The sequence below is a fragment of the Struthio camelus genome, chromosome 2 (genome assembly GCF_040807025.1).
Source record: "Struthio camelus isolate bStrCam1 chromosome 2, bStrCam1.hap1, whole genome shotgun sequence".
NCBI classification, from domain to species: Eukaryota; Metazoa; Chordata; class Aves; order Struthioniformes; family Struthionidae; genus Struthio; species Struthio camelus.
In genome coordinates, this window is record NC_090943.1 from 42,370,700 (window position 1) to 42,386,978 (window position 16,279).

The 16,279-nt window shown below is 35.9% G+C and overlaps 1 protein-coding gene across 3 annotated transcripts in view; it reads left to right on the top strand.

The window, feature by feature from the left end:
* KCNH8 (potassium voltage-gated channel subfamily H member 8) overlaps positions 1-16,279 on the top strand; it is a 207,044-nt gene that overhangs the window by 60,774 nt on the left and 129,991 nt on the right. For 2 of the 3 annotated variants that reach the window (XM_068935379.1, XM_009676395.2), the window contains exon 2: positions 5,774-6,007. In XM_068935379.1, coding sequence (XP_068791480.1) covers positions 5,774-6,007 — 234 coding nt within the window. The remainder of the gene's footprint in view (positions 1-5,773; positions 6,008-16,279) is intronic. The other variant, XM_068935380.1, reaches the window with a different exon arrangement.

Consider the following 16,279-nt stretch of genomic DNA (forward strand, 5'->3'; position numbering starts at 1 on the left):
AATATTTCATTGCAACCTTGCTTCAACTTTATATATTGCATTTAAATTGTTATTATGCATACTATATGTGTAACACCAGCTAGATAAATAAGAAGTGATATGTAATAAAAAAGGGAAAAGAGATATTCTAGACTACTTAAAATTTCCTTCTGAGGAAGAGGTGTGGATACCTATTTCTCCTAATGAAGTTTAATTTTGAAGAACTTTAAAGTTATTTCTGCAAAATATTTCCCCACTTTATTCTCTATAAACAGTTTTTTATTTACAAACACTTTTAAAATTAAAATGACATAAATCCTCAGTGTAGATGATAGTTCACACAAACTCATTCATATTACTTATTACCGCTTTTGTCTTGGTGCTTTGTGAATTTAAATAATGTAGTCCTGAAGTCGAGCTGTATGTCCAGTTGTCTTGGATCATCCAGATACATTACAATTGTACTGACTGTTTTACTTGGAAGGTCCTCTGTGCTAATAAATTAGCAGTACCAGACTTGCTAATATGTTGAACAGAGTCTATTTATTTTCCGTTCCTATATTTTAGAGTTCATGTAGATGTACTCTACTATGAGATTGGGATTAGAAAGGGATTTGATTGGGTTAAATAGGAAAGTATACACAGTTTTCTAAAGGGGGAGCTGATGTGGTGTGTGTGTGTCTGTCTGCCTGTGTCTCCCCGGAATCCAGTTCACCATCGGCTCCCTTCAAATTAGTGCTTTTTTGGTTTGGGGGTTTCTACAGTCCTCCCATATTATCCAATTATATATTTCATTGAGAATTAAATAAATGTCAGCCTTCATATGAAATTACTCAGCCAATTAAACCAACTGTACAGCTTACAATGATGGGTCTTCTTCAGTCCATGCCTGTGGTCTATTATACGACAGTATATATATACACACACATATATATACCTTTTGCAGTAGTGCTGCAAATTCATTAAAATATACAATGACTTTTAATGAATAGTGGGGAAAGGTACTAGTAAACAACTTTTTCTGACTTACCCAGATCTGAATAAGTCTTAATCTCACATTATTGACCCAATTAACTTCACTGAGATTTTCAAGAGGAATTTCAATATTAGGAAGTGTATGCATTATAAAATCATTTTGATCTCAATCACAGTTAAAGCATAGTAGCTGGTAAACAAGCTTGAACTGTAATTAAACTCACATCTAAATGTGCGAACATAAAGCTTAATATTTCCATATGCTATTTTAATCTTTCAATTAACTATCCTTAAGAACTGTCAATATGGTCATGTTCTCTGTAGCACCAGCTTAAGTGAATCTGCAGTGAGACTCCTCCTTGCGTCTGGAAGAATTCGGAATCTCCGTTCTATGGAGTAGCTATGTAAATCATTTGTTTAAGGAATTCCTTGAGATTTTTTTTCTTTTGTGGGTTTTCATTATTATTTCAGTCATAAATAACTAAAATACTTAAAATTAGAATGGTATTTGGTTGTGATCAGTTACATGAGAACTCCTGTAGACATTCTCTTCGCTGAAAAAGTTGAAGAGTTGCAGAAACCATCTGGGCTTTGATTGAAAAGAACAGTTTCAGGAGCCGGGAAAACACTTTTGTGAGACTTATAGTAGACACCTAGACTATTGTAGAAAAAACTCTTTTGTCATTTTTCTCTAAATAAGATGACAGATTTGTCAAGGGAGTGTGAATTTAAATGTAACATCATCTCATTACAGTCAGATAAATTGTGTGCGTCAATCATGAAGGAGAGAATTGCATAGTAGACTTTTCCTTTCATTCTCTCAATTCTGAAACTATGTTGCTAGAAATTCAACAATCCTGTCCTTCTGTATAGCATGGTATATCATGTGATATAAATCTGTGTGTCTTGGGTTATAATTTTCAGATATCAATGTAGTCATTGAAAAAAGCCAATAGTGTGTAAGCCTGTGGCTGAAGACTTGGTTAGCATGATTCTGATTCAGCTTGTTTAATTGTACCTGAGTTTGTGCTGCATCTCTGGTGAAAGTTTCAGGAAAACATACAAGTCTTCTTTTAAGGATCTAGATCCTATCTGCTCCAATATGTACTGCTTCTAAAGCAAGTGCAGGCGTGCCAGCTTCTAATAACAAAACATGCATGTGAAAAAAGTCTGGAATCTGAGTGATAGCATAGTTGAAACAAATTTCTTTTTTTAAATTCTGGCAGATACATGTGGAATACTTCTGCTGTATTCATCCACCTCTGCTGTATTGGTGCTAAAGGAAAAACTTTATCAAATGTTGTTGGATTTTTTTTGTCTCAGCTTCTTGTCTCACCTTTAAATGAACTTCTAAAAGCAGCCTTTGTACCTCACATGCATGCTTAAACATGCAAGTATTTTTATCTAAAGTTAACATTTAAGTACATAACTTGGACCTTTTGATTTATTTTGCACAGTTTTACAGCATTTGTGACTTCTGAGCTGAAGAGTGCTGTTCATGATTTTGGGAAGATCGACTGTTTCAGGTGGTCTGGAGATCTGCAGAAGTTCTACTCTGTTGTTGCAAATGACCTGCATGCCTATGCAGTCAGAAAGATTCAAAATTACGTCTTTCTTAACAAAACTTGGACTTCAGCCAGGTTTTGATTCTTACCTAAAACCCTTTATTCTCCTACCAGTGTGGCCACCAAATTATGATATGTCTGGAAATGTAATGACTTTAAATATGCCGTATTTCTGTAATCTAGTACTACCGCCTTTCATTTACAAACTGATGAACAAATCCAATCACCCTGAGTGAAATAGTTTAATATTTATGCTGATGCACTGAAAGAGCAAAGCGCAACTCAACCTCTTTTTTTATTATTATGGAGAAGAAGTGATCTAAATATAATCACATATCAAAAATATACAAACTGATAGATTTATATTACTCACTTCAAGGAAAAAAAGTACTGACTTCTAGTCTATAGACTTCAAATAATTTATTTAAAATAAAATTTCATTCTTCTTGCTCTGGATTTTAAGACCTCTCTAGTCACCACTGAAGAGCATCTAATTAAATAACTGAGTTTGTCTCTTTCATCACTGAAACCTGAACTGTTTGTAGAATATGCTACAGTGCTATACGTGCACAATGAAAGAAAGTACATGTTATTAAAAATTCCAAGATTGAGAAATAAATTATATAAACAAACATACTTTGAACCAGAATACTTTAAGCTGTGTTTGAAAAATAGTTTTCCTTTGTGTTTCAGGTAAATGTTAATTATTACCTAACTACTATTTCTTAAGAACATGATGAAAACACAGATGATTACCAGACAAAATTATGTTGCTTGATCTTTAAATGTTTTAAGGAATTGCTTGAATAAATGATTTACATATTTCCTTTAGTCTACTAGGTTGGGACTATAGCTGCATCATTTATTATTTGATTTGAACTTTGGAAGCTTAAGAAATACAGAAATCGTAATCCTGATTTTATTTTCCTGAAGCTGATGCTTTTCTGTTTTCCTCAAAAAATGCAGCAAAATTCACCTCAAGAGCCTTTATCAGACATCTGCTGATGTTAATGGAAAAAATGCCTCTGATTCTAGCAGGCATTGGATTGGACTTTTAGAAGTAATTTTTTTTCTGTTATGAGTGTTACAGTCACCAAAAGTGACTTAGTTTTATTTTGATGTAAATAACAGCAGAGTTTAGCCATCTTAAAATTTTCATCAAATGATGATATACTTGGTAAGCTCCACTATATTCTTGTTCGTAATGGTATTCAAGTGCTCCTACACTCGAATAGCATCCTTCCTACCCTTTTTGTCCTTTCAGTGTTCCATATTCTGCTTCATGCAATTCAAAACAATTAATTTAAAAAGAAGAATGTTTTCACATTGCATAATTTATCTTAAACAATAAGAAACCCAGAAATAAATTAATTTGGTAACTACTGATACATTTGGGATGCATGATCTGCAGGTCTTACGCTGCAACACCGTCATTAAACTGCAGTGCAAGCATATGATTTTAATTCCCTTGGTAGTGTGGGAATTTAGTTTTGTGTTGGCAAAGGGAGCAGCATGTCAATGTATGACTGGTAATGGCACTTATTCCCTAGTTAGGCAAATAAAAATGACAAGCTAAGTCAAGCACTGCGCTGAACTAAAATACATTTTAAAAACAGGTATTTGGTAAGTGAGAAAAGTCTATTTTAATTTAACAATCACTTATTGAAAGACTTTAATTACATATGAGCAAAGGGTAATTGAAAGAAAGTCTTGAGATCAAATTAATCATTTAATAAATCTCAGCACCGTCTTAAAACTATTGAAATCCTAGCAGCATCAACCATAGTATTTTATCCGTTGGGTGAATAAAGAGTAATGTGGTGGATGAAATTTCATGGATGTAGAACTCTTGTGACAGTTAAAGCTGAATCAGAACTATTTTTGCTATATTTTAGTTTATGCATTCTGTTCCTTACCTCCCCATTCATAAATAATATATCCCTATATGGAGATTAGGCATACCAACCTGAATTTTTCATTTAAAGTTATTCATTTTTGTCTAAAAATTTATAAATATTTATCAAGGGATGTTGGGTTAGTTAATAGTATTTTCCCTTATATACACACACATGCATCCACATGCACATAGTTCTGAAAAATGAGAAGTGTCTATCTTGGGACTAGGCTGCTCCTAAATTGCCATTGGCAAGCTGTAGAGTAGAGCTTCCTTAATGAGCGATAGATGAAGAATAGTCCTTCTGCCCTCAATATGAAGTGTAGACAGAGTTCTGTCACAAAACTGCATTTTTTCCCCTTGAAGATAAGGAAACAGACAAAAAACTGTATGAGAGCTTTTATGTAACATCTGGAAAGGATCTCTATGCAAATTCAAAAAAACCCTACTAGAACTACTGACATAAGCTGAGAATGAGAACCTAAGGCACAAAACCTTCAAAAACATTTCCATAAGGGTGAAAATGAGCTATTGGCCTGCAAACTTTGCTTAAAGGTTTGAATTCAGATAAGAATCTACCTTTTTGTTGATTGGTTTCCAAATGTTTTAATGTCAAAATACCATTTTTAATAGTTCTTAGTCACATCGTAAACACATTGTAGAAGTAAAAAAAATGCATTAAGATGCCACGGTGTAGTGCATCTTTGATATATCTATTTCTATATGGAAGAATAATGATGGGGCTCTGAAAGATATCTGACAGTATTTTTAAATGAAATCTCTTCCTTTAAAAAAAAAAAGAAAAAAACAGAGGGAGATGATTCTACATGGCTCCAGAGTGTGCCTCAACTCTACTTCTAAGGAGTTCTTTGAAGGGTTATATAAAAGAAATAAGTTTGGGTATTGATAAAGATGAACCGTAGGCTATTGAGAGCGTAGGGAGACTATAGCTTTTTTTAAGATACAACTGTGTGCATTCTGACTGTAGAGGAATCTGAGTGACAGCATAATTTAGCAGCTGTGAATCTGCTCTAAAGCTTCCATGTTCATCACCAGTCTCTGCACAGGTGGTTGTTTTGATGTGCTAAGTTATATCTGCTAAGCAGCCCTCATGCGATGAGGTGTGCTGTACATAGCCAAGAGGAACCATTGAATAAAGGCACTCTTCAGGCTAAAAGGCTTGATTTCAGTGCAGACTAATGGTTTAGAAACAGAGGTTGCAGTCTTATTTGCAGGCACCCGAGACTTTTTTTAAAATGCATGCCCAACTGTGCCTGACTATAAAGCTAAAGGAAGTAGTTCATCAAACAATGTAGAATTCAGACTGTAATTCATGTTTTACTTTTGTATTCTTCTACAGATAGTAACTTCATCCTTGCAAATGCTCAGGTGGCAAAAGGGTTCCCTATAGTTTACTGCTCGGATGGCTTCTGTGAGCTTGCTGGATTTGCACGAACTGAAGTCATGCAGAAGAGCTGCAGTTGTAAATTTTTACTTGGTGCTGAAACGAGTGAGCAGATGATTCTTCAAATTGAGAAGTCATTGGAAGAAAAGGTAGAATTCAAAGGAGAAATCATGTTCTATAAGAAGAACGGTAAGTGTTTCTTTCCTCAGTTTTCTTTTAGTTCCAAAGTATGAAACTTAACATTAACTCCTATAAAATACAGTATGCATGTAACGATTTTGTATGTCTATTATCAAATCTGCTGGAATAGATTTTAATGAGGACACACTGTTGGGGAACACATTATGGTCATGTTTATATTTGTGTTAGTGATTTTATGTAACTAGGTGACAAGTTACAAAGCCACATAGAAGAAGAAATCCAGAGTCCTAAATTGCGTTATGAGGCATTGTATTTTCTGCACTCAGTATGACACTGCATCTACTTCTTGTTATACTGAAATCTTGACATCTTATTGTTGATTCTCTAATTCACAAATTAATATTCACCTTAAGATAGACAATAGGTATGTAACATTTTCAACCCCTTCATTAAAATGTTCGGAACTTTGAATGGTCTAAGTGACTCATTCTCCATAGCCACTACCTATAAACACAGCAGTCATGATTTTCAAAATGGGTTAGTACTCAAATTTAAGTATGTACTGTCACATTAAAAATTTCTGAGCATTAAGCAACTTCAAAGACTTCAGTAAATTGTGGGTTGCACTCCGAAAGCTTTTACATTTAGGTAATTTAGGTAGGGCATTTACAAGGATGGTTGCTTAGTAAAAGAGAGATAAAAATTGGAAGAAAGTACCCCATGGTGCACTTTCTTCATTTTGTCATTAGGTAACTGTTAGGTAAGTTTTTTACTGCCATCTTTCTTGTGATCTTTAAACTGTGCCACCCATCACAGGGAACACTAACTGTGAGATACAAAGAGGATTGCAACTCTCCCAGTGCTGTGGGAGCCTTCCCATGTGCTTAATGATCCATAAGTACCTGTTAAACATCACTTCTATTTAAATACACAATTTCTAGCCTATGTATTTTCCTCATAGATCCTATTTATATCTTTGCTACTGAAACATTCCCCTCTTAAATGTTATTACTATTTTATTAAACACTTTTAAAAGTTCTTTCCTAAAAGTGATAGGAATATACTGTCAAGAAGATAGGCAGCCTTTTAGAGAGTTAGGAGAAGACGGCCACTCTTTCTTTGACTAATACAAAAGAGAGAAAGGTTGCCTAGCTGACTCGGGTTCATGACTGCTATTTTTCATAATATGAATATGAAGTTATTCTGAAGATGCTGTTGAATGCTTCCTCCTCTTGTTTTTTTAGCATCTGAGACTCCAATAGTCTCTTGAACCTATGTTTCAGGAAGGTTATAGAAGTATTTTCAGATTTGTAAATCCTGTCTGAATGTGGAGAAGAAAATTATTTTAATCCAGAAACATAAGGGCTGCTTTTCTCTAGTATTGTAGAGTGATGATTAGGCATAGGGAGAAAGAGATTTCAATGTATGTAAGTGTTAGAAGTACAGCTACCATACTCATTTCACTTGCTTGGTCCTGAAGGATAAATTGTAGTTCCTTTGCTGCATAGTACAGACAATATACATTCATCCATTTTAGCTGAATGTTTTTTCTAGAAAAAAAATTGAACTTCTGATGCAATTTATTCAAAATTGGCAAGAAAAAAGGGTGTCTGTGTCATCGAAAAGTGTTTTAAAAGCATTTAAGGCAAAAGAACTTTCAGAATAATGGCCCCAAAATGACTATATGGCTACCTTGAGGCTCCCCTGATATTGAAAGTAATTGTCAATTGGGCTGGTGCCAAAAGTAAATGCTAGGAACATAGATGGGTGGGAGAAGAGTGATTGGCAAGGTCTGGTCATCATAGTGTAAAATTTCGATGTCCTAGTATCACTTTAGGGTGTCTGTGCAACTAGGTATCTGCCTTTAGTCCGGTGTTCAGAGGTACAGGCTTGCTCTGCAGGCTTAATTACAAGACCAAATGAACATCAGTAACTTCAACATATGATCACAAAATGCAAAGTCTCCTTAAGTAGAAGACGGTAGAGATTCTACAGGAGAAAACCTAAGAGCAATTAGCGTAGAAGAGGTTACAACCCAAGACTGATGTTATAAGAATGTCCTAGGGACTGTTTCAGAGTTTAAAAACTAAAATTAGCATTTTAATTTCCCCTAAATTTTCTCCAAACTGTTTTGCAGAACCTCAGATAAATCCTAATAGCTTTAAAACAGCCTAGACAGTTCTAGTTCTGTGCCAGGAAAAGTTGCTCATTCTGTAATGTTTAAACAAAAATGCTATTGTAAGTTTGACTCCTCTAATGGACAGCCTTAACTACTCTCTAAACCATCTTGCTATACTACCTAAAGAACAGTGTCAGGGATACTTCTGAACTGACAAAGTGCACTGCTACACTTTGTTGAAAACACCCGCAACAAATTTAGTTGTTGTTTATGATAATGTAAATACAGAATAATCTTGCTGAATTCAAGTGACTTGGGATCTTTTCAGTGCAGCTGAGAAGAGCACCCGCTCCCTCGATCTCATTTCTAGAGTAATCTGAAAGCAGATGAATGCTACGCTAGAGATCTACATTTAGAAAATCCTTTCTTTTTCTCCCTGCCAAAACACTGAAGAAAGTTATCAGCTGCAAGTACATGAGGTTAAACAAGGTCTTCAGAAGTCCCAAAAGTAAAGTACTAATAAGCAGCAGATTGGAGTTTTTCTGTAGATAGCATGAGAGGATGTGACAATAAGCCCTATAATCACATACTCAGTCCAAAGCAAGCTCTCCGTTTTCAATTGCTGGAAAGGTCATACCTTGATTTCTTCCAGGAACCATGAGACTCATTCCCTATGTCTCAAATCAGTTCATAATGTTTAAAAAGGGGTCTGTTCTTACACATACACCCCTATGATCTGCAGTAGCCCTACAACCTTTTAATCGAAGGAAATTGGCCTCTTTCTGTGCATCTGCAACTTACATGCAACATTGCATCATCAGCAATGGCCACTCGTGACTAATGGACTTTTGAGAAGCTTCAGTGTGGTGTCCACTGTGCCTGTTGCCCAGGACAGGAATAGGGCTGTTTGCACAGGCATTTGGGGGCAGTTAAAAATTCCCCCTGTCAGAGGAATGGAGCCAGACAGTACTGCTGGGACCACCATTATGAGTTGCCCTGGGGTTTGGCCATATGCTGAACTGGCTTCATTCTGTGGTAAGACTATTGGGCCTCAAGGAATGCTTTGTTATCTTCTACGTATAAACTACTCTAAACACCTATGTGTTAGCTATGTGTCTCATAGTTCTTGGCCCTAAACGTTTTGATAAGCTTTTGGAATTTTAGAAGATCAAGAAGCCATGCCATGGTTGTTAGTTTGATATTGAAATAAAAATTCATATTTCAGATATGTTTTCTTAATTCTTTAATTTCAGGAATCAGTGTAAAAAAGTCAAGGTATTCTGTCTGACCCTTCCCAACAGTGCTGGAGAATACCTATTTTAATAATCTGGAAAAGAGCTGAAGAACGAGGTACTGTTTCAGGAGAGTGGAATATGAGTGGACAAAGAATGAAAGTCAGTGTCTCTTGCAGAGTTACTACATACCTGCATACATGGCTAAAAGATCATTAGAAAGTCTAGGGTGTAACAGTGTTCTCAGATGAACAGCAATGACAACCACAGGGAAAAGAAATAAGCCTCAGACTTGAGACATCATCTATAGCTTCTGCCATAGGTGTGCGGTTGAACAATGCAGCTCCAGGATAGCACAGGCTCCAATGCAACAGACAAAACTAGTTTTTGGTTTTTTTTAAGAAATGGGTTTAATTTTCTTTAAAGAAAATTAATTTTCTTCAAGCTCATTTTCTACAAAAAGTATTTTATTCTTTACAGGAATGGTGTCCCTTTTTTCCATTAAGAAGTTTAAAGATCTACTTTTAATTATTGTCTGAAAATTGAAGTATTTCACCAAAATCCTATAATATTTTGGAACTTCAGTGCCACATGAGAAGTTCATGGGAGTTGTATAGTACCTTTTTTCTAGAAACTGACTCACCAGCTTTCACAGTCTCCTGAAATACACTATGTCTCTGGGAAATGTAAGCCTAGCATTGATGAACATTAGAATTTTCCATATAGAAACATTAATTTTCTAGTGATAGTGAGTTACTTATGTAGAGAAAATCTCTTGAAAAACAGGAGAGTCCACAGCAATGTGACCTCACTACTGTTCCACCACTGCTCCACCTTAGAAATATGGCCTATAAATAAGAATGTTTAAAAGCTTTTGTGGTTAGCTTGCTCATGTTTTCTAAATATAATATAAAATGTGTATAATATAAAATCAAAAGAGCAAGCAACACCAAAAAATCAATTTGATGGTAATATCTAACTGCAATTTCATGAGTCGTGAACAATAGTTCATAGACTATGCTTCAGAAAAGCATTTCTCCTGCCCCCCCTGGCTTTTAGGGCTTTTAGCTCAATAGTATTGTGCCTGGAAGTTTCAGAGATCTTGAGGAAATCTTTCATTTTTAAAACCAGTATACTCGTGTATATAGACACATCCTTATTTTCCTCTGTTTTCATAGGAGAGGAAATAATTTAGCTCCTTTTGTCTCCAAACACTTGATCTGATCTACTCACAGCCACTGATGAAACATGGGTAGCTCTGAAACGTGTAGAAGTGCTAGAGACACTCCCTGCTGCCTCAGTGGGTGCAATGCAGCCCCATGTTGGGGAGGAGAAGTTGGGCAGATGTCCTTCCACTCTTCTGAAGAGCCCTCAACTGAACTTGCAGAGTCTAGAGTGAAGAAATCACTGAATGCTTGCTGTGAGACAAAACCAGTGGATGAATTTCAGTTAGATGAAAGAAATGGTAGTAAAATGCCCTGTTAGCAATGTGATCTGAAATGCCTGTGATCTTTTACTGTAATTTAATGAGACTTCAACAAAACTGTTGCTTACTAACTGACAGCATTGATACTTTGTTCTGAAGGCACTAGTGGTGACGTCAGCTAATAGCTTCTTTCAATAGCAGCATGATTTATTAAAAGCGTAATTCACTGAGAAAAGATGTGTTCTGCTGGAAGCACAGGGATAAGCAACTAAATCCGTATGCGAGTTTCCTGCTGTTTGTTGCAGTTACAGAGTGATAGGCCCTTCATTGCTTACAGATGCTTACAGATGATTGTTTCCACATAGGCACCCTGAGCTTCCAGCTCCATTTAATATGAATGGCTGCTAATAATGCTGTATGTGTATGCACTTTTAAAGATATATTTCATTATTGCTTAATTATACACCCTTTTACATATCCATTTTAAGAAGTGCAGCTATTTATATTGTGGTAGGATACTTTTACTTCTACTAAGTCAGGCCAGTCACTCTTCTCTTCAAATTTTCTCATGATTTTATGGCCTCGCTGAGGTTGTTGATAGGCTATCTTTTATTTTTATGAGAGTTTTTAGTAAGACTTCAGCTAAAAGTTGACTTTTGCCCCGGTGCTTTGCCATCAGTTAGGCTGTTCTTTGTTTAAAAATAAAACAAAACAAAACAAAAAAGCAAATTATCATTTCTTCTGATGATCACATTTCTCCTTTCTGCAGACAATTTCATTAATGTGTTCCTGATCCTCAAATCCCTTTACTGAATTACGCCCTAGGCTGTTTCTAATTGCCTTCTCCTGTGCTGACAATTGTGATGAATTCATGCAGTAGCTCCACAATTTTTGAAAGAGTGGCACGACACTCATGTTAGCACAGTCTATTGCAACTAGTTACTGATGTGGCTTAGGGAAAGCGGTGCAATTGTATAGAGTGGCTAAGCAATGAAAAGGTTTAAATCTACTACTTTCCAACTGGTGGGGTTACTATAATTCTTTTCAATGAGCAGGCTCAAAGCCTGTTTACAGCATGTGCTCACATGGATTCAAACGGTGAACTGGGGAGATTAATCCTCTCTACAGCCTTATGTAACTCCTCAGAGTGTGTTTCAAAATCCTTCTGTACAAAAAACACAACCGGACAGGATGGTGATATCAAACCCAAATCTGTGACATGGCTTCTTGGTCGGGTTCCACCTTTAGCCCCTTCCTTCCAGAAAGTTGTCAGTTGACAGAATTTCAAATGCAAGTGTTAAAATTCTCAAACTCAGTTAAAACTCTTGATGAATACCAACAGATTAAAATAAAATAGTAGGCATGAACTATAGAGTCACTGATGCTCTTGTTAAACAAAAACCGTATTTGACCTTACCTAGTGGAAAAAGTGATGGAAAACAAATGATCACTTTGTAAAATGGAACTTTTCAACGTGAGTAAACATCCAGTCAGCAGAATCCCCTCTTTGTCCAAGGAAAAACTGTCAAAAACATTACGAATAAGCATGAGGCTGCAGTACTAGCAAATCCTCCCAACTCTGGGAGGTCTTCCATTCTGCAGACTATGGACCTTCCATTTCTAGGGGCTGCTACTGACACAGACACCAGAATCATGTTCACTAGAACATTTTGAACAAATTCATTTTAGTTATGTTGTTATCGGTTGTTATTTAGAGTTGAAAAAGTGAACATTTGCATTGCAGGTGGAGTGGCCTGTTTCGGTATTGCTTTGCTTTCACTTCCATGTAACAACTGATCCTGTGTCCTCTTTGAAGCTTCTTTTTTAAGAGAATAAAATAATGAGCTCAAAGGCACAATAATGTCATATGAAAACAGTGTTGTATTCAGATGAATACGGGCCACACCTCTCCTGATATCGGAAATATCAGACACAATTTCAAAAGTTAGGCAGGTTATAAGAAGAAACTGAGAGAAATGAAAAAGTGTCTGTGTGTGTGTGTATACATACATGATTTTGTGTGTGTGTACATATATATACAGACATACAGTGTACATAAATGTATATGAGAGATTACCCTAGCTTAAGAAAATTTGTTTTGTTTTGTTTTCCAAAGGACAAAAGTACATCCTGCACTAGACTGAAAAATCATATTTACTAGTGTGATTACATCTACATTTTGAATTAGGAGCTCTTAAAATACAAAAGAAATGGGACCATGAATTGTAAACACAGTTCTAACAAAAGATTACAAAAATATGGTAATCAAGGGAAAGCAGACTTTGCTTGTTTTGGGTTTATGCAGCTGAAAGCAATGAAAAAAAAAAGAAATATTGGTTGAAGAAAGCAAAGAATAGACTGCTATGAAAGGATTGAGCCTGACTCACTGTGAAACAACCCACAGAAAGATGCTGAAGAATTATTTTGTTTAGGTACAGTACATGATTAAGATATATAATAGTTACTAAATAAGGAAGCTAGAATATTTTAAGATAAGTTTTTATCACTTTAACTAGAAATATTGGATATTTGATTATAAATAAGCCACCTCAATTGGTACTTCCCCAGGAGTCAGCAACAAATGCTGAACATCTTGTCATATTATGACTGCAACACAGTAATGATCTTTTAGGGGAGAGGAGGAGTAAGTTGCAGACTGTGAATATTAATGAATTTGTCCTTAAGACCTTTTGCATTTAAACAGAATGTATTTCATTGACTTCACTCATTTCTGTATAATCCTGTGTATTTTTACTAATTGTTATAAATGTAACCTGGTAAATGTATTACATCAGGCAGATTTTTATCTCCTAAAATGGAGGTTTTTCTAATCTGGAGGGTGATAGGAAAAGGAAATTAGAGCAGACAAAAAATAAGTAGTGCACATAAGGATAATGAGAGTATGTCACATGGCTTTAACAGGCATTACTTAGCTTCTCTGCTTTTGCTCAATGAAAACTCAAATGTAACTAGAGGATTTTGAAACTAGGAGTTTCATTAAGTGGGAAAGATGCTAGAGTTCTAGGGAAGTCAAGAAAGCTGAGTAACAATAAAACTGAAATGTAGATGTGCTGGACTCTGTAAATTAATTTATATAGAATGCATACTATGGACTGTACTAGCTGTTGCGTACAAAAAATTGAAAGAATGTTAGGGTTGGAAAGTTATGTGCTCAAATTGCCAGAGCTGAGGCAGTCTGTGTCAAGACAATATGAAGTGTAGATTTTGAGGTGGTAAGTTGAGCCTTTACTTGCTTGATACTGGCAGTTTGCAGCAGAGGCAGGGATAGGACTCAGCTGTGCTGAGGAGTAGTGTCTCCTCTTAGGAAAATATCCTTGCCAGCTCTGTCTCTCCCCATTGTGGCAGTCATGACAGAAAAAGTTAGGTAAGTTGGGTAATAGGACATCTGAGTCATTCTGAGTTACTTGGTAGTGGAGGGAGCAGGGCACAGGTTGAAGCTGGGCACTAAAAAAGAGTGGGGAAGCACATGTAGAGAGTTTTTCACTATCTCTGATGTGATGTGACTGTTTTGAATAAAAGAAATGCCAACAACACGTGATTATGCAATTGCATATTGTATAAGAAGTTGTAATGTTGATTCTTTTTGCAAGGCATGTTTTGTAGCCAAAGCATTACATTCTGTTTGACTTTGTCACATCTGAAACCTTTAATTCTTTCCTTGGCCACAAACTGAAGCAATGCTGGACTTAACATGTCAGTATCTCCTCCGTATGCGCAGTTTAATGAATAAAGAACTTTGAAGCTTTCTGAATGTTTTTTCCACAAGCCTACAGAAAAACAGTAATTTATAATTTCAAGCTCTATACCACAGCAGTAATGATAACCTATACAGAGATAGATGCAGAGATATTTTAAATGAAAGCTTCTGAGCTGCTACATAGCTCCACAGAGTTAACATAGTTACCTACTTATTCTAATTGAAACATAATTTTTACTCTGTTATTAAATTATCTCACCTATCACCTTCCTTCTGCCAGGTTCTTAGAATACCTCTGAATTCCAGTCTGAGGCATTTTGGAATGGATTTTCAGTGTCTATTGAAACTTGCAAGCAGATCCACTTGCAGTATACAAGCATGATCTATCTGCCATACAAAACTTGGAAATCTGTTCTTCAATCTTTTATACTACTGCTGTGAAAATATTAGCGAATGTTATCTGTGAAGATATCTTTGACCATATATGTCAGTTAACAACAGTTATTTATGAATGTCCTTGTTTTCTTGAGAAAGACTATCAGACCGAAGACTGGCGCTAGGATACAGCATACAGGCTGTAATCTATAGTAGCAGAATGTAGGGGAAAAATTGATGATTTTTTTTAATATGTGCATGTGACTTCTACGAAGATGATGGGAAATAAAGTACTTATTTGCTTTAAGCAGCAAAACCTTACATTAGCTGTGTTAATAGATTGTTGTCAAAGTTTTGGTACTTAATAGAGAGAAAGTACTCTGGTTATAGCTGTACTTTTTCTTTCAGCTCCATTCCCTTTCTGTTTAGTTGAGTTGCATTTTTTTTAAGCAAACAAAATTTTCTTTTTTGCACTTTGATCTCTTCAACAAAATATCAACACTGTGTCAAAAACCAGAAAACATTCAGCCAAAATGTTATCAGTGACACTGGAAATCTTTGGGTAAGTTAGCAAAAGAGCCAGTTTTGTCTCTCCAAGTGAAGTCTTTTCCATACTAGTCTGTCAGTCTTGGTGTCCAGAGATTCCATGGTGGAGAAAGGAAAAAGATCAGGCTAAAACTCCTCTGGTGATATAATGTATCCAGCAACAGCCTGATTTTGCTAATGATCATGTATCCATCAGCAGCTTTATTTTGCTAACAACAACTTAATTCTATAAATGAAAGAAGTCTGTCTGGTCATGATGCAGATTCAGAATCAACCCTGCTGGCAAGTTACTTCTATTACCTATATAACAATGCTTTTATTTTTATCTTTTAAATAACAATCCCTAGAAAGTAGTTTAAAAAATGAAAGTATGATTTGTTCTGCTTAAAAGAGCATTTACTTTGCTAAGTCAAGCCCTATAATGTAAAGAAATGTGCCAGATTTATGACGTCTTGTGCAGCTTAATTCTGTCCTCTTGTACATATATATATCATGATAATTATGTGGCTTGAAGAGTCACTGTTTCTTGCCATGAGGTGCTTGTACATCCAATATGTAAGACATAGTCTTTTATTTCCAAGTACTCAGTTTCTTAGCCTATAAAACATCTCGGTTCATTAGTCTGGTATGTTATGTGCAGGTGCAAAGCTCTGTGAAAGAGCTTTATGTCTTAGGCCCTTTTCCTTTCACAGCAGAGAGATATAGTTGAATCACTATAATTTGTTCAATTTGTTACCTTTGTTGACTGATGGAAGAGGCAGGGCAAGCCAGCCCAGTGTTTGTCTGGCAAGCAGCATGGCAAGTGAAGTCCTGAGGGAAGTGAAGTGGATGTGGTGAAAATAGCCTCCAGACAGCTGACACATGGCCAAAAAGAAAGTCTGAAGCTAGTCTGCCTGGATGCTGC